The 19,292-nt window shown below is 39.7% G+C and overlaps 1 protein-coding gene across 5 annotated transcripts in view; it reads right to left on the bottom strand.

The window, feature by feature from the left end:
* Positions 1 to 2,003: 2,003 nt before the first annotated feature.
* ACSL3 (acyl-CoA synthetase long chain family member 3) overlaps positions 2,004 to 19,292 on the bottom strand; it is a 51,189-nt gene continuing 33,900 nt past the window's right edge. For 4 of the 5 annotated variants that reach the window (XM_030280346.4, XM_030280345.4, XM_041718025.2 and 1 more), the window contains 10 exons: positions 17,742 to 17,892; positions 17,031 to 17,154; positions 16,811 to 16,882; positions 16,169 to 16,308; positions 15,288 to 15,460; positions 14,629 to 14,703; positions 13,804 to 13,995; positions 12,937 to 13,051; positions 8,329 to 8,486; positions 2,004 to 6,124 (listed from right to left, as the gene is read on the bottom strand). In XM_030280346.4, coding sequence (XP_030136206.1) covers positions 5,961 to 6,124; positions 8,329 to 8,486; positions 12,937 to 13,051; positions 13,804 to 13,995; positions 14,629 to 14,703; positions 15,288 to 15,460; positions 16,169 to 16,308; positions 16,811 to 16,882; positions 17,031 to 17,154; positions 17,742 to 17,892 — 1,364 coding nt within the window. In that variant the 3' untranslated portion in view covers positions 2,004 to 5,960. Of the gene's footprint in view, positions 6,125 to 8,328; positions 8,487 to 8,728; positions 8,880 to 12,936; positions 13,052 to 13,803; positions 13,996 to 14,628; positions 14,704 to 15,287; positions 15,461 to 16,168; positions 16,309 to 16,810; positions 16,883 to 17,030; positions 17,155 to 17,741; positions 17,893 to 19,292 lie in introns of those variants that run through there. The other variant, XM_072933166.1, reaches the window with a different exon arrangement.

Here is a 19,292-nt window from a genome sequence, read left to right as displayed (position 1 = left end):
ATTCATGGAAATTCAGGGGCTAGGGATCCAAATATGGTACGTGGTTTTTCCTGCTGTTGCACTTGGCAATGCTGAGTACCCCTGAAGTCTGATATAAAACATATTTTTGAGATTTCATGCATGACAGGCTGCCCCATCCTTTCGGGTACGTGTGCTCCCAGGAAACTGAGCCCACCCAACTCCCAGCAGGGAAACAGTGTTTGATTTTCTACCAACTACCTTGTATTGGGGAGCAGGCAGCAGGCTGGGGATGCCCACCAGAACCACCTGTATATGGAAGTGCCCTGATGGCCAGCCTGTGCAAGGTCTCTGTGTTGGGCAGGGAGGCAGCTAGAGCTGAGCCTTGCTTGCACATAAAGCAGGAATGAAATGCTGAAGCCAGCCTATAATGAAATCTGGGATCCAAATCACAGAGACACTATTTGCTAAAAGCCACAGGTGCTAGAGTAAATACTTGCCAACACTCTCTGAAACGCTCAGCCACCCACACCTGCTGTCCCCACAGCTGGATCTGTGCCAGACAGCCAAGGGCAGACACATCCCACTGCCTCCAGCTGTGCCCTCAGCTCCAGCTGCCCATGCCCAGCCTGGGAGCATTCCCCCATTTCCCATTTATTACTGGCACCTTTCTTCCCAAAGAAGAAACTTCTGTCCCACTGGGGCAGCACAGAGAAAAGGCACATGTTTTCTGTTCCCTGTATTGCCAAGGGCAGACAAACCCCCCTGACATCATTCAGGCACTGCCAGAGCTCCGTCCCACAGCACTCTGGTGTGCAGGAGAGCCCTGGGCAGGGAGGGCAGGAGGGCAGCAGGGCCATGCCAGCCCTTCCCAGCAGCTCCGGGACAGCAGGACAGGGCAGGGCTGCTCAGCACAGCCTGGCTCTGCTCTCACCTTCAGTGCCAGGAGAGAAACCCTGCACACACACAATTAACAGGGTTTTAGGAATATTATTCCCAAGTATTGCAATTGTTTTTTAAAAAAATTACTCACTTTTTCAACTGTTTGGGTACTCCCTTTACCTGCTGTCACTCCTGGATTTTTGTAGACAGTATCAGCAACTCAGATTTATAATGTTTTTATTTGTATTTTTACTGTATCTGTTTTGGATCCCCATGCCTCTCCAATGGCTACATTAACATATTTTCTCATATGGTTACATTTATTCTTCCTGAAATTAGTTGCTAGAATAAATACCTATTATAATAGGTCTGAACTTGTTTATTTCTCTTTACTAAAGAGACCCCTAACAGCATTTTATTAGTTATAAATGTCTAACCAAAAAAAAAAAAAAAAAAAATCAGTTAAAGTGAATCATATCCTAAATAGTTTGAAATAAGTTTTCAGTGTTAAACACCCCCAAGTATTTTTGAAAGAGTATAATAAACAACTACTTTGGATATAACTGAATCTAGAGGAAGATGGAGCCTTCTCATGGCTGGTTAAAGGGAAAAACAAAAATATCAGCTATACAGCAATATATATATACAGCAATATTTTGTCAGCACTATGATCCTGGGCATTTGGGGAACTTGTAAACAGAGACACAAAAAAAGGGAAAAGAGGCTTCTGTTGCGGTGCCTCCAGGCTCGACTGTTACCAGCAATGGTTTGTGAGCTTGTAATCAAAACTTGAAATTTAAGTGCTTAAGATCTCTTCAGAAATCCAATTGCAAGCATCTAATAGTATCTGACCCTTCAACACACAAACTTAAGGAAAATTACACACTAAATACAAGGCCTAGCACACTTGGATAGGGGAAAAAAAAGTCATACCTAATGTATGACCTGATGCAAAGCCTACAGCTTTACATCAGGTATTACCCACAGTCAGTGCTTTTAAAAGCAGGTAAATGCAGATCATATGCAAATAAAAATTGACCAAACACTATTAATTTTCCTGCAGTGAAAATGGTCACACTTATCTCAAACATTTGACAATAATGAACACATTTCTATATTATCAACTCTGTACCACTGAAAAAACTGGATGTACAGGGGCCCAATTTGTGAAATTAATTTTATTTTTGAAACATGATATCCAATTACAAATAAATAATTCATACAATATATCTCAATTAGGGTATACAATGTTCAGGCAGTTCATAGAAACAACCAAGATCACATTGAAAATGAGTTTACATTAAATAACCCATTACAACAATATACAATTGGTCATTCAATTAATGTTTCAGCCTGATCCAAGGTGTAGGCAAGTTGAAAATTGTTCCTCTTACCAGTAAAGAAACAGATGTACATGATTTTATACCAAGTCCAAAGTAGTTGATACACCACAGTAATAAAAATTAAAAATGCTGCATTGCATCACCTAAATGTAGTTTTAGTACAGAATAAAAAGGTTGTGAATTTTACCAGGACAAAGGTTATTGCAAAGGAGCTTTATGTCCTATAGCAATTTCTGCATAAACTTACCAGCTTTACAGGGTGTTCCTAATGTGTGGTTTGGATTCCATACCCTTCTCTGCATCCTGTCTGTAGAGCAGTGGGATGTAGGGACCTGTGATGTTCTTAACCCCAGTCACACATTGCTTTTCGCTGCCATTTCAGCAGAATCTTTCCCTGCTCAGCTACAGCTCCCCTTTGAGGTGTGCTCCTGCCTCTGTGAATCCTGCAGCACCAAACTCACACTGTCTTTTCTGACATGCAACTTCTGAATTTCTCACCTACCCCAGAAACTCTATGCTCTGCAAAGTACACTTACATCTAGATTGAATGATAGCCTAAAATCCTGAAAATTTTTTAAAGAATTGTGAAATTTAAAGGATATTCACATCATCCCTGGAATTTCATGGCCAACCATATTAATAATGAAATACATAGATTTTCACAAGAGAGTAAGTAGTTACAATTTTCAACGATTCAGAGACCTGGTAAGTTTTTATTTACAAAAGTTTTGTTAAAAATCCCCCTCTTTTGGGCGCCCTTCAGTTGAGGTATATTGAGAGCCCATTGCTCTTAGTTTGAACTCAGATTGTTTAAAGTTCCAGCTGTTTCCATTACAAAATCCCCCATGTGACAGAGACCACTCCTCCCAAGCACACACTTCTCAGCTCCTGCACAGCTGCCCACAGCCCCTGGGACAGAGCAGTGCATTCCAGCAGGTACTTTTGTTCTTGTCACACAGAGCATGGGAAGACAAAAAAAATAAAACCCCAAAAACCCAAACAAACAAACCCCCACCAAACAAAAGAACAAAGAAAATGGAGGGAACTCCCAGCTGGCAAGCAGTGCATCTCTGTAGGGCTGGAACAAATCCCTGCAGAGCTGTTCCTGTGCTCAGCAATGCAGGAGCACAGGGGGCAGCCAGAAGGAGCAGGAGGGAGCCCCACACCTGCATGAACATCCCATCACAGCCCCCAGCACCTCCAGCTCAGGTGGCCTCACTGGGACATGGAAGCACTCACAATCCAGCAGGAGTGGAGTCTGTCTTTTGCTATAAATCAAAAGAAAAAACCCCACACTCATCACAAAGATTTTTAAGACTTTCTATCTCCAGCGCTGAGACTAAACTTAATGAACTGCTTTGTTTTCACATTCTGTAGAAGAAATAAATGTCCACAATGAATCTGATGCCTAGTGAAAGAGGAACTATATATATCACATCATTTTTAAACATAAAAAAACTGAACTGTGAAATCAAATGCACAGTTAGACTGCAACCCCATCTTGTGACTGGATTAGAAGAAAGAAAACAAAACTACTATTTCCAAACCATTTTAAAAGTTTCCTTTACGCAATTTCTCAAAAGGGGATTTAAACCCTTAGCAGAACAAAATACTAACTCCAGATTTGTTTAACCAAAAGCAGATTAATATTCTTAAATCTGCTGCACAATGCACCAAGTGATATACATAGTACTTCAGCAATTTATTATTTTTCACTAAAAATCACAAAAATATTTTAACAATGTACAGTCTGTACTGAGTTCTATTTAAGAACCTGTTGATGGAACACAGATAGAAATTAGAGTGTTAGTAATGTCTAATACATGGTGTGACACTTCCCTACACCCTTGGCAATTTTTCCACATTTGGATTCTTCAGTCATTTTTCAACATTTGTCTTATCTCGATTTGCCACAAGGTTTTCATTTATGATCTGGATGTTTAAAGGCAGTAATCTCAAAAATATGGTTCTGATTTCTTTTTGTTGCTTCTATATCCATTTGATTATTTACAGCAAAATTTATCAAATGTTAACAGTTTGTCATGGACAGCAGCAGGGGAAATCCATAATTAGCACAACGCACCTCATAATTTCAACAGGGAACCTGCTTGATAACCTTCAACTCCTATAAATCTGCTTTCTATAGTCAACAGAGAGCATTAATTAAAAAAATCTTTCAGAGGTTTATAAAAAAATAATTTGCACATCAAATACCTCCCAAAAACTCATATCACAAGGACAATCACCAGGAACTGCCTGTCCCAAACTAAGCTTCTGGCCTTCAGCATTGCTATGTGCCACCACAGCAGGGCACTGAGTAAGCATCAGGACCTTGAGTTTTAGTACTACAAGTAAATGATACACAGGAGAGTAATCTCCAAATTAAAGCCATTTTAGTATTTTGCTTCATCACAAAGTTGACTGATGTATGCCTTTTCACATTCTCATGTAACCCTGAATATTCTTTCCAGAAATATTTTGAAAATAAAATTCACATCTGAAACAAATCTGAATGCTCTTCTTCAAGATGAAAAGAGCCCCCACATTTTTTTCAAACAAAATCCATGAATCTCTATTGAAACAGAAATTGAGACTCCTTCCCAAAGTAAGAATTAGGTGTAACAAACCAAGCATCATAAACAACTCTGGCTGACAAATGCGTCAACTATCTGTTTTTAAAGCAAAAAGTACTACACAAAATAACAGAGAATCAAAGGGAGATTTTTAATGGCACAAAGGGCAGCTAGGCACTGTGTGAACTGAGAACATAACTGTCATTATGACTTTAAAAATCCCCCCAAGGAAGATCTGGGTTGCAGCTAGAGCAGAGCAGGGGTCTTGCCAAACCTTAATAAACGGAGGAAATCCACTCTAATGTCCAAACCTAATGACAAAAGACAAAGGTTGCTACAGTCCCTCTGTTAAAAGGACACAGTCAAGCTTGTAAAGTATGAGATGAAATTAACTATGAGAGTTCATATTAGCACTACACAATTCAGCTCTGGATGAAATGGTCACGAGCTATTTAAAAAAGGAGTTTCTGTATCTGAGAGATTATTCTTAGGTTTAACTTCTGCTGTGTTAATAGCATCTTCTGTATTAAACGAGCTTTAATTAACACCTGCAAGAGTACCTGCCTCGAGGCAGAGCTGTGCCATGCCATGACCGTCCTTCCATTTTCAGATAAAAGTAACCATTAGGCACATATTGAAGGTGCATTACATAAGCTGGAATGTCTAACATTTTCTCCCTCAGATTTACACAGAAAAACAGCACAGCAGCAAATAACCTGGTCCTCTGTTCAACAATTAGCTTATTACAAGCATTTTCAATGTACATAATGTCACAACATCAATACCTTCTTATCTTTAAATAATTAGGTAAAAAAAGGCCCCCAGTATAACCATTTCTTATATAGCCAAGTTCTCTCTATATACATCCAAATTTTAAAGATACAAATAAAACATTGTACAGGATTTATAAATGTTTAAAAACTTGAGGCTTCAGAATCATGGTTTGTTTCCCAAAAAGACCCGGGAAAATCCACAGACTGAGAAGGTAGCAGAGAAAACTGGAAAAAAGGAGACAGATACAAGTTTGCTGCCGTAACATTTTACTGAACTTGCCAGTCATCGTGGAGATGTCGTTAGAAAGAACAGTTTAAGCTGGAAATGAGGAATGGTGGTTTTGAGTGTTGATCTCAAGTGTTGAGTCGAGACAGGCAATTCAAGTATTTCCTATTTGATCCAAGCCCAGCGCAGCAGCGGTGCAGGAGGGTTATTTGACAGTTTTGCCGTACATCCGCTCAATGTCCGTTTGATAGAACGCCGTCAGCTCCTTGCGCTTCAGTTTGAACGCGTCTGTCACCAGACCAGTCTCTGGGGTCCAAGGATCAGGGCTCAGACGGATCTTTACTGGGATTTCAAACTTCTCCAGGTTTGCTGTGAAAAGAAACATTTTTAATGCAGAACCTAAATGGAACCATTTTCCTAAAGTTAAGCACAAAAACAGAAATCATAGTCTCACGCATGTGACCCAAATGAAGAAGTGCTCCTCCAACCCCCACGGTTGGTTTCACAAGCTGTGGGGTCACAAGCAGAGTGACAGGATCTGCTAGTACCTGTTGTCCGGTTTCCACAGAAATACTGGAATGAAGCCCAGCTGTTCAGGTATCTCTGCAGCTCCCTAACTTTTAAAAAATCCCCAGTGCATGGGAATTATACCCTCAAAGCAGACTCTGCTCTATCAGCATCATGGTACCCATCATCTAGAGAGAAAATCTTAAAATCCATACTAATTAGGTTAGAAAAAAATGGGGGAGCTTGTTTTTCCCCAATAGTTCAAAATTCATCAAGGGAATTAAGTTCATATGGTAGCTCTTCTCTGTACTGAAAGAGAGCAGTGCTCTCCATGTTATACCTTCAGCACAAAACACTATCATTTGCAACAATTTCCGCTGTGGTTTCAGATATGAGAAAAAAAATAACTTAAGAAAGTAGCCAACAGATAGCAGTAATAAAATCCTCTCCTTTCAAGTTGAATTTCAGTAATATACAGAAATGTATACTTATCATGTGCAACCTGCCATTTTTAGATTTTCCTGCCCCTTTTTCTTCCTTTGGCATTAGATTATGAGGTTTGGTTTTTTGGGTTTTTTTTGCAATTTATCACTAAAACCCATAGTATTTAAAATTAAAGCCTGTGATACCACAGTGAAAACCAAAACCAAATATAAAATAACATCAAAATAATTGAATCAACTACTACCTTTCATTAATTTTTAAAAAGTATTTAATTCTCTTTAGAATAATGTTGCACAAAACATGAAAGCAACTTTGTACATGCTCCCCATCACAGCAGCTTCTGAGAATCACTTTGGCCATGCGCTCCATACAGTGAAGAAAACCAGACAAGGCAAGAGCGGCTGCAGTGTTGAGACTGCACTCCCAGGAGGGTGCTCCTGGGATGGGAGCTGGCAAATATCTCATCAGAGTTTAATATATTCACAAGCAATATGGAGAAAAGCTTAATATTAACAAGCAGAAATTGCTGGAAGCATGTAGTTATCCAGGGTAGAAAGGATGAGGACAAAGGACAAAGAGGGACAGATGTACATTGTGATACTGAGCAACTGCAAAACAGCAACAAACTTCCATTGCAGGAAAGTGCCAAGAGATGAGTATGTAAAATTATATACCCCCGATGATCATTTTAAAAAATCATTCTGTGGCCATAACTGATAGTGTTATGAAAAAAGCTCAATGCTCAGAAGTGGCCAAAAGCAAAAATAAGGCAGAAATTATTACAAAGAACAAAAAATATCCCTGTGCCACTGCTTCATTCTGCACCAGAACAGCCTGACAGAGTATGGCCAATTAGCATGAAAAAGATACTGAGGGGGAAGAAGAATGCACACTGCCAGAATCCCTGCCAGAACCAGCACTGGGACTGCTCACTGCCCCTCCCAGAGCAGAGCTCAGCAGCTCAGCCTGAACTGGCAGAGGGAAGGCTGGGACAAACAAGACATTTCTTCACACAAACACACCAAGAAGCTACAAACTCATACGAGACACTATGACACTGGTACAGAATATCGGAGTAATTTTCAAATGTGGCTAGAAATGTTACTGTAAGGAAAATCTTCTGAAAATTATTAACTACAAAGATGCTGCTTTGGTTTTGGAAATCCTTCAGAAGCAAGTGGAAGCCAGAAGAGCCCTTGTCACCATGGTTTATTTCAGCTCTGTACTGGTATGTAGCATGTGAGACTATCTGATACCAAATGCTTATTATGATTATGGATCTAGAGCTGGCCCACACTGGTTTTGGACCAGCAGCAAGGCCAACAAGGTACTACAGGACATCTTAAAGAACACCACACATACACACATACAGAGAACTGTACTTGTAAAGCTTCACTGTTTTTATATTCTTTCTTCAGCTATGGGCCACAGTAAAAGAAGCTGTATGAAACAAAAGGACTGACTCCACTCATGTTTTGTTGTTGGGGGTTTTTGTATGAAAATCTCATTTCATACAGGTTCAATGAAATATACACATTCAATGAAATATTTTAGGGCCTATGCTTATCTATTTCACAGACATTGCAATCCACAAGATTGATACCACCTACCCAGCTACTCACCTGCCATGGCAGCCTCAGCTAGCACCTTCAGAACCTCTTTTTCCATCTCAGGACTGTTACAGATCTCTTCCCAGGTTCCTTTAAATCCTTTTTTTCGGGCTAGTTCTGCGAGCTCCTTTTGATTTGGCACAACAAATCCAATGACATAAGAATGGAAGCTGAGAAGCACAATATACTTGAGTATGAATCTGGCAAAGTAACCAACTCTTCAAAAATAACATTTCAAGTTGGGGGGTTTACACTTCATACAGAGATATTGCTCTTAACAGCTGGCTTTTGTTCACCTGATAATCCTCCTGAAATAGTTCACAAGTTACCTCTGCCTGCTTAAAAGTAAGTAGAAAGAGAAGCTACTTACCTTACAGTAACTGGATTGCTTCAAGGTGTGCTGTCCATATGCATATTCCACTGTGTCTCATGCCCAAAGCTTTGGGAAGCAGCACCCACACGATGTCACTGCGCCCTGCCTCTGCTCCTGCTCTGCAGCCCGGAATGGAGACTGGTGTGCGGCTTCCCTACCTCAGTTTCCTCTCAACTGCAGAGTCCAGTTACTGTAGAGGAGTAGAGGACTGCAGTGAAGAGGGGGTGGACAGCAGGTTGTGGAATGAGCATATGCACAACACATCTCAAAGGATGCCTGCTTCTGTAAGGGAAGTGACTTCTCTTTCTCTTTCAAGTGATTGTCCACACACCCACTCTATTGTTGGCACTTTTTTTGTCTGCTCCTGACATGCCCAGAACACAGGAAACTGTGATCTCAAAGTCTTTGGGCCCTAAAGCACAATTCACTCTGAAACAGGTATTCAAAGCTTTTCAGATGGTGTTTAGGTAAAATTTGCACAGAACCTCACACAGCAGCTTGACGCGTTCTAACAAAGCAGATCACAGAGCCAGAGTTGAAAATAATCTCAGAAGAGCTCCTAATCAATTCACCTGCCCTGAAGCAGGGTCAGATACATCTAACAGATGTTTGTCTACATATTTCTTTAACATCAGCAAGCACTAATGCCAACACTTCATCACTCGTAGCATGGATAAGCTGCTGCTGATGGCAACTCCGGACTCTTCCTCTTTGAAATTTACCTCACAATTGTCAGATGTCCCTCTCTTTTCCACAGAAGCTATTGATGCATTCACAGATTTTCCTTGTCACATTTTTAGTCTTGCTTCCTTTCTTAGTTTTATTTAGATGTATCAGCAATGCCCCTTCCTCCTAATTCATGCCATCACAGGTCTCTGCCCAGACATTGCCATTTTTTTCCTGGACTCTTTTCATGAGGTCCATCTCTTCAGATGTGCTACATGTGGAACTCAGACCCTTTAATACTTGTTAGAGCAAAGAGATCATTGTGCATTAGGTAGGCAATACATCTGATTATGCCCTTTACCTTCTTGTAACAGCATAGCACTTATGGACTCACGTCAGCTCCTACAGAATTGCTACAATTGATGGTTCTCACCCTTAACTTCTGCAGTTTGTTTAGCTGTAAATATCATTTACAACTCCTCTCTTTAAACTTACTGCCATTTTCAAGCAAATCTCCATCTAGCCAAGCTTGCTCTGAATTCTCATCCTCTCCTCCACTTGGATAGGATGGCTTTGGTTCTCTCCCATCTTAACTATCTACAGATTTATTAAATCTTTTCAACTCTCACCAGAATATGGAAATGTAGCCCTAGCATGCAGATTACTGTACTATATCCTTTAAGGTCTTCAAGATAATTTTAAGATAGTACCTCTAAATATACTTTTGGTTACTGCACATTGCAATTTTCTCCTTTGTTACTGGCATGAATCATAATGGGCATCTGACAGGAGCTGAGAAGACTCCACCAGAGTCCATTATAAACACAGTGATTTCAGATTAGCCTCACTATCACTGTACTGCTTGCATCTCACCTTCTGCCCTTGCCTCTGTCCCATTTTCCCCCATGCCCACTCATGCTGTACTCTGCACTGAACCCTTGTAACTTTGCTCCCTACTGTGCACATATCCTGTGTGAAGGCACCTGGGACACAAAGGACTCGTATCTCTGGTTCCTGTAGTCTTTTGAAATGCTCAAGATCATGTCCAGCAATATCACCAGTGCCCCCAGGGATAAACAGCACACAGAAGTAATTAGTTGGCTGGGTAAGCATCAAACTTTCTGTTCATCTAAAATTCAGCCCCTTCAATAGAAGTGTACTTGTTCTGGATGACCAGGTTCAACAAAACTGGTTTTTTTCCTTGGAAAGAGCACCTTGCAGCTCTCAGTTCCTGGTAAATGTAGTTTTTCATTCTGTGCTACAAAGTTAGATATCCACTTGTTGCAGTTCAAATGCTAAAGCACTGCTTTGTCTTGAGAGGTATCCTGAAGGTACATCTTCCCCCTCGAGCAGTTACTTCCCTGTCCTTATGCCGATCCTTTGTATTTGGTACCTTTGTCTTGAAAGTGATTTTCAGTGGAAATTTTCAGACTCTGGTCCTCAAGACCTCTTTAGTCATCTCTTCCACAATGAAAGATTTTGCCAAAATGTCTACCCTACACTAAGCAGCCTCATTCTCTTGCTGTGCTTATGATTCTACCCATGTACGGCTCTCAGACCTGTGGTCAGAAACATATTTAGTGGCACTACACATAGATACCACTGCTTCTATTCTGCAAAGTCTGGTCCTTATCTCCTTGAGATGACTGAGGACTCCCTCAAGTTTTTTTGCCACGTTTGCTCATTCCTCAGGTAACTGAGTTACTCCTTTTCCTGACATGAGGCTTGAAACCCACTTAATATGTCTTGGGTGAAGTGTTGATAAAGCAGCTGGAGTCTCCACTGACAGAGCTCTAATCACCACTCCTTTCAGCAAATTTTTATTCCTTATCTCACTTATTTCGTCTGAAGTCAATATAGCTTTTGAGGTAGCAACATCATGCAAACAATTCTGATTCCCTACTATGATGTTCAGAGGAGCTCTGCATCCTAAAATCTAAGGTCAAATGACATATTAAACCCATCTGTAAAAGTCTGCCCTCCGTGTCTTTTTGCATGTGGGGGACAGAACCGCTACAACTAAAGGACTCCTCCTGCATACAAGATTACCCAGGTGAAGTATAAAGAGAGAAAGGATCCAAGAAAGGTCACAAGCACAGTCACAAAACCTCTCTGAACTCGGACTGCTGAGGTGAGCACATGCCCACAATGAAGTGTGCATATGGACAATCATTCAGGGACCCTATTACATGGCTGCTCAGGCCACATCACACACATAACTGTATTAAGAAAGTACAGCAGCAACAGAAAAACCAATCTGGAACATCTTGTCTTATTTGTCCTTGGTCTGGACTCTTGTTTGTAAATTACCTTTAAAAATTGCTCATAGGTTTTCCTGTTTTTAAGTAATAGACACAATATGGCCTATCAGAATCAAGTGTCTGGCTGGCAAGTGCATTTTAGCTTCCGATATTATGTTGGCCTAGCAAAATTAACACAAAAATTTGGTAGCACAAGTCCAATAGTGAACTGCAATCCTGGAAGAGAAGAAATCACATGTAGGAAGCTCTTTCTCCGCAGATTACAGAGGGTACTTAAAACAGTCCCAACTTCAGGCTGTCAAAGCAAGCAAACGTTGAGACTCACACAGTGAGTCCAAACCACAAATAAAGTTTAAAGGACTGGCAATTTCCTCAGCAGTGGCAGGCCCAATGCATGCCACCCTACTGATCCAAAACTGTCAAAACTGCAGTTACAGAATGACTACACAAACCTCCCCCAAAATTACAGAGAACCAGGTGAACAAACCAAAAGTTATTTGTTTTATTTATTACCACTGAGCAATTCTCTGGTATCGTAATCCTGGCTTCTTTCAAAGTAAAGTGTGGCTTTTTGGGACATAATGGGAATCAGAATATTTCTGATCATTCAGAAGCTCCAAACTAACTTTCCAAACATCAATGTCAAATGTCAACAGGAAACAAAGACCACCTGAAGTATGTTTATATGTGTAAGAGCTAAGAAACTCTAGAAATAGAAACTTAAGACATGCTTGAGCCCTTATCACCTCATTTATTAGTACACATATAAAGCAAATAGAAATGAGTTTGATTGTCATTTATTGTGTGTTTGCACAGTATTTAGAGTGTGTTTTTTCTCAAGCTTCAAGGTGGTGTACTGCAGGGGTAAAGAAAAGCAAATTTAATTCACAAGCCAGCTACTGGGCCACTGATGGCTTCTTCCCCATCTTCCTCTGAAGTACCACAGTACTTCCCCTGAAGGACAAATCACAACTAAACACAGCAAGGAACAAGGTGTCCTAGGGCTTCTAAAGCTAACAATTCCAAAGTGCTTGAGTGATGTCTTTAATTAATGCAATAGACCTCAGCTGCTTTTCAGACAGGGGAAAGGGAAATGTAAGACTTATCATTGGTATTTTCCAATAGATGATGACAACAAATGAGAAAGGAAAAATAAAAATGGATTTCAGATTTTTTAGTTTTGATAGAGAGTTATTCCATTGTATTATAAGCAAAATCCTTTTTTTAACCGATTAAAAAAATTCTACACGTTAAATGGCAAAAAATTTTGCTTCAAGAGGACAAAGAACAGAGCAGTAACAAACTATAAGCTGCTCTTACCTGCTTGCATATGCACAAATATTATCCACCAGTGGGAGATTCTTCAGAGCTGCTTCTACTTTGCCAAGAGAAACATATTCTCCTGCCTGCAGTTTTACAAGATCCTTTTTGCGATCTATCGAGGAGGAAAGGAATTAAGTGTTAATTACAGAACAGAAAACTTGGAAACATTGATTTTACATTTTCCTGAAATGCTCATTTAAATATCCAAACCAGAAACCTTTAATGTTAGGTTTCCAGACTGCATTTTATCAGTCTGGGATGATATTACATAAATGAGGGGATATTACAATTCCATGCATTTTCTGCCTTCAGAACAGCATTTCCTATATGACAGCACCATCATGTGCCTGGAAGACAAGCAGGACTAGGCAAAAGCCACTGGTAGCCTGGAGCACACATTTTGTGCTGTCTGGCCCAGACCATTTGGCACCATTTGGTGACATTATGTTATTTATTTCAGGCTAAACCCATATTTAAAGAGCAACTGTTCACCTTCTACTTGAAAAACAACAACAGGAACCAAAAACTACACCCAAATTACTTGAGGTTAGTCAACACAACCATACAAATTTATACAATATCAGGCAGCTTATCTACTCAGCTTATATTTAACTCTCCAATTACTGCCCAGTCTCATTAAGGAGTAAATGTTAAGAATGTTTCAAAGTGAACCAAAAATCGACTTCTAAAACACACAAACAACTTTACATTAACATATCAGAGCTTCCCTGGGATACACAGGAAGGCTTTAGATTGCATGACAAGATATGGAGGTTCTTTTTCATTACTGTATTTCACAGCCCTGAAAAATGTGTGTATACAAATATCTATACATATACATGATACCTGAATTTATTAACTCACCAATAATTTTTAGACATCCATCATGATGAAACTCTCCAATGTCTCCAGTATGGAGCCACCTCTGCCCATTCTCATCAACAGTGAAATCCTGTCTGGTTCGTGCTTCGTTTTTGTAGTAGCCCACAGTCACATTCTGCCCTCCAATAAGGATCTCACCTCTAGGATATGGTTTATCAGTATTGTAATATCCACCTAGAAAGATGGGGAGTTTTATTAAGTTTATGAGAATGAAAACATATTCCAAAGCAAAAATTTGTGCCGTTCTTCCAGCAGAAGTATGTGCTTTATCAGTTTCACACGGGCTCAAATGAAACCAAATAATTTTGCCCCATAGTTTAGAAAAGAAAAAATCCAAAAGGCTTTGCATTAGTCTAAAACACACTTTAGAGTATTTCTGCTCTACAGTACATAAAAACCTACAGTGAAAGAAAATACCCAAATGCATTTCAAAATGTATTATATGTATTTTATAAAGTATCCATTAAGCTTCTATTCTACATGCCAATTTTTAAGTTACTTTAAGAGTATTATTATGAATATTATTTTAAAATAATATCTTAATGGCAACCGAAGGTATTGTGCACACTACCCACTCAAAATGCAACTTGCACTGATAACTTCTGTGTGGGTATTTCCCTATTTTGGAACTACTGAGGAATTGACTTTACATTTCTTCTTCCCAAGAGCAAACTTTTATAGGCAAAAGTAGCACTTAAAACGCTAACAGCCAAAATAGTCTTTAATTACTGCTACTGAGCAAAGCCCAATAGAAAAACACAGTTCTTACAAACATACAACAATTAAATCATAAGCAGGAATTCTCACCTTCTTCCCAGTTCATTAACTTGATTTCACAACAGACCAAAGGTGCTCCCACTCTTCCTGTAGTGTAGTCCCAAACTAGAATTTAAATAAGTGCATTTTCAGAAAAACAAAAAACCAAACATAGTTAGAAAGAAAAAATCTTTTGTTGTCATGCATCCTCAGTGAAGATTAACTGCTATTTATTTCTGAACTTTAATTCACAGGACCAAACCTCCAAGAAAACCCAGCAGATTTATCAAGAGAACACAGATAAAATTCTTATCCCATCAAGAGAGTAGATGGCTGTATCAACAGGTTCCCTCAGTTACTAAATGGCAACTGAAACCATTAGGTTCTGTTATATGAAATTAAAATCTGGTGCAGGAAGATTTTAATTCCTGGCTCCTCAACACAGTGAAGGAAATTTGAAAATAATTATTCAGCTCATGTGGCAAGTACAACGCCAAGATCCCATTCACACTAGAATGGGCTGCTCCGCCACAAAGGAGAACATTCATTTTACACGCAGGTCACCTGCTACAGCACAATGCCTCCAGATCAGATTTTACACATCTCTGGGAACACCCGATTCCAGGATTCCCCGATGATGTTGGTGGCACCGGCAAAGGAGCGGGCGGGCAGGGCTGAGCCGCGCGGGCCTGGGCTGCAGTGCCACCCACCTTCGGTGATGGTGCCAGCCCCGGCAGACTCGGTGAGGCCGTAGCCCTGCCCCACAGGGCAGCAGAAGCAGATGTTCATGAAGCGCTGCGTGGCCGCCGAGAGCGGGGCGCCGCCGCACAGCAGCACGCGGATCTTCCCGCCCAGCAGCAGCCGCACCTTGCGGAAGATAAGGCTGAAACGCAAAGGGAAAAGGACATCCTGGTGCTTCAGAACAAAGCAAGAGAGCACCTAGTTTGGGATCTGAACTGAACTTCCACTGCCTTCAAATACACTTTTATGACTTCCAAGCAAAGCCTTGAAATAACACACTGAAGCTTCCAGAAGTACAGGCACAGATTTCTAAGATTGTTTCCATGTTCTAGTTTGAAGATGGGTTAAATGTTTGAGAACACAGATTTAATGAGGCAGTAAAGTTGCATGATTTTCTCCTAGAAATACTTTAAGTTGTATAAATTTTGCAAATACATTATCCTTTGCTCCTACAGAATCCCAGAGTTAGACTCAATGATCCGGTGGGTTCTTTCCATTTTGAGATTTACCATTGCTCCCTTCTGTGAAAATGGAGTCTACATTTTTCTGTAGGAATAAACATCTCATCTTACCCAAAAATTGTATCAATCTATTCCTAAATTCCTGCTGAAAATGCAATAAATGTAAATTTTCCATCAGTTTCAAGTTAAACAACACTCAAATTGTATCAGTAAGTATTTAAATCCATCACACAAACTCCTGATTTGTTGTTTCAATTTACACTCAAGTATAGATTTGTTCATATTCTAAGGGTCAACAATAAAATGAAGAAAAGCACAAGAAAACCAGATACTGCTCTCATGGTAAGATTGTGATTTTTTGGTGTCATTACAAATGAAGTTAACATTACCTGTCGCAGAGTGGGGTAGTGTAACCTTTGGAAATCTGTTCCATTTTGTAGTTGTAGGCCAATATAAATAGATTCCGCTGGAAACTGGTCATTTCATTCACTTTATTCATGACGTTTTTGTAGATTCGATCCATAATTTCCTAGTTACGTAAAAAGATGAACTTTAACTCAAAGAAACAGAAATCCTGACTTCAGTACAGCAAAAAGAAAACACAATCTAAAAAGTCTAGTGAGCTTCAGGTGACAACCCACTCCCAGGTTCCCTCCTCTTCCCTTGCTAAGAGACAGCAAGGTGTTCATGGAAAGGAGGAAAGCAAAATCTGGGCATGAGCAGAAGTTAACCCCCAGCAGCCAACTCTCTTTATTCCACTCTTTCACTGTAACAAACTAGAAATTACTAATTAAAATGGGAATTGAAACTCTCTAGCTACCTCAACTTTGAAAAAGTTTGATACTCATATCATGATTGTTTATCCCCAACATACAAATAAGTACCACAATTATTATTTTAAGGCAGTTCAACATCAGAGATTCTACCTTTTCTATCTAAATGGTCACGGTATTAATTTTCTTGCTAAAAATTGAATTATAAATTATATTTTAAAAAAGGTTTTAAAAATTATTCATCCTTCAGTTACTTACCGGAACTGCTGCCATTAGAGTTGGCTTCAGTGTAGTAACATCCCCTTTGCTTCCTTTCTTTATCTTAGAAGACTAAAGTGAAAAACAAGTTTACTAGCAGACACAGTCAAAATCTTTAACATCAGAAACAAAATTTGTACTGTTTTTAAAGAACTATTACAAAGATTTAATGTAAGTATTTTTTTTTTTTTTACTGTAAGGACCTGCATCTACAACATACCTGGTCAGCCAAGGTCTGAGGGGAAGAGTAACCGATGCGGCACCCATGAGACAGACACACAAGCTCAGCACTCAGCTCCAGAACATGGGCAAGGGGGAGGTACCCAATATAAATGTCTTTTTCCCTGCAAAGAATTTTCAAAATATGGGTTTATGCTGCATCACTAAAGTCCTCAGATGCATCACTAAGCCAAATGTATGCAAAATTTACTGCAGAAATGGAAAAAGCAGAAAATGCCTTTGAGCTTGAGAGCATATTTCAAATCACATGGGTTTTGTTTCAAAAGTTGCATATGACACACTGTAGGTTCAAGGCATGAAAAAAGGGTGATGGTTACTCAACTCAAGACAATTAACCATGTGTTATGGTTGCAAAGGCAACTCAGTGGATGAGATTAAAAACTGCACGAAACAGAAAGAAGCCACAGAATTTAACCATTAACCAAGGAAAGCACTGCATAAGGAAGGTTTCAACCTCTCTAGAGCAAGGTGGCCTCACAGGTTTTTGTGTCCTGGTCTTGCCCACATACCAAACAGGAGAGAATAAAGAGTACATGAAGTAGTATCATGTCATTTAGTGCAGTGCTGGAAGATGCTCAGATGTCAATGCATAGCAATATAAAACAGTTCATATTTTATGCAGTAATTAATCTAAAATTAAATGCAATTACATGACTTCTTTAGTAGCTGGTCAGTAACAGTTGGTACGCACCCCAGGTTTGGGATCCTCTCAGCCATTCCAGTTATCCCAGCAATTATGTTGCAATGGGAGATCATAACTCCTTTGGGAATTCCTGTGGATCCACTTGTGTACATGATCACCGCAATATCCGAGGGCACAGGCCTGGATGGCTGCTTGTTTCCTGCAAGTTGTTAAAAAATAGGATGTGTGATGTGTGGAGAGCTTCTTGGGCTGGGAGATCTGACACACTGACACATTTCAGCAGTCACTGCAATACAGCACCACAGGACTCCTGCTATTACATTCTGCTTTTGTTTAAAAAAATTGTGGTCAAGCTTAAATGCCTTCACAAAGAGTAGGAACTTGGCATTAGCTGAGCAATACTTTGACTGATTGTCCTTATCCACCGCAACAGTTTTCCTATTATTTTTCCCCTAGTCCTCCAGTGGAGAGAAAAATAGGCAGAGCTTTGGCTTGTCCAAAGCACCAGCGAGCATTCCTGCCTTGGAAAGGTTCCCTGCCCTGGTTCCACCCCTGTGTGCCCCACATGCTCCTTGGCATGGAACAGCATTTGCAGCAAAGCACTGCTGAACCAACCTGAGGTCCCATCTCCATAAATATTTTAAAGAAGTTCAGCAGCTTTAATTCGATTAAAGTGCTTTTTAAATACTTGTGCTGAGAGCAAGAAAATACAAAAACTACTGTGCTTAATCAGGAAACTGCATCACACACAGTGCAGTGGCACAGTGCACACACACTGAATGAGAAGCATAAAAGCAACATTTAATCATTTTCCACTCACTGAATCCTGCCTATCCTGCACAATGAACAACACAGAGGAAAAGAAACATAAGAAATAGCTCATCTACTTAATATTAATTGGACGTGTTTGACCATAAACAATTCATGATAGCATTTCACAGTTTATGAATGGTTAACTTGACAAAGATAACATTCCTTTATTGTAGTGCAGAGTATGTGATATTTAAAAGACTGAAGAAAAATTAAATACCTTTTTACATAGCACATAGATTAAAAATTTTCAGGGAGCTAATGAATTGCAGCCAGAATTTTACTGCTGGTGTTGTATTAAACTGTTTTAGTAATACAAAAAACTGGTACATCGAATAGGGGAAAGTATCTTCTAAAGAAATCGAGAGGTCATGATGTTTGGAGCAAATCTGCCATTCCCCTGAACATCAAAATCAGATGGATTGAACACCCTCCCCCCCCCCCCCAAAATACAATCCAACATTCTTATGCCTGCAGTAGTTAAGGGATTCGAAAAACACAAAGAACAAAAGAAAGCAACTACTGAATATACTGAAACCTTAAAATACTGGGATGGGCAGGTCTTCAGAGCCAAGAATAAAAATTTCTTAAGGTTACAATTAAAATAAGTTCTAAAATTCTGAATTACCATTCTAAAAATGTTACATAGACCGGAAATAGATTGCAGTGATTTTACAAAGATTGATGCTTTCAGAAATGCAGTAAGTGACCAAGTTCTATCATATTCAAATGACTATTTTACATTTTGCTATCTGTGAATTTTGCAAAACTTAATGGCAACAAATTGAT

Source organism: Taeniopygia guttata, chromosome 9 (genome assembly GCF_048771995.1).
Source record: "Taeniopygia guttata chromosome 9, bTaeGut7.mat, whole genome shotgun sequence".
In the NCBI taxonomy this organism is placed as follows: domain Eukaryota; kingdom Metazoa; phylum Chordata; class Aves; order Passeriformes; family Estrildidae; genus Taeniopygia; species Taeniopygia guttata.
This window is presented reverse-complemented; position numbering and strand designations above follow the sequence as displayed.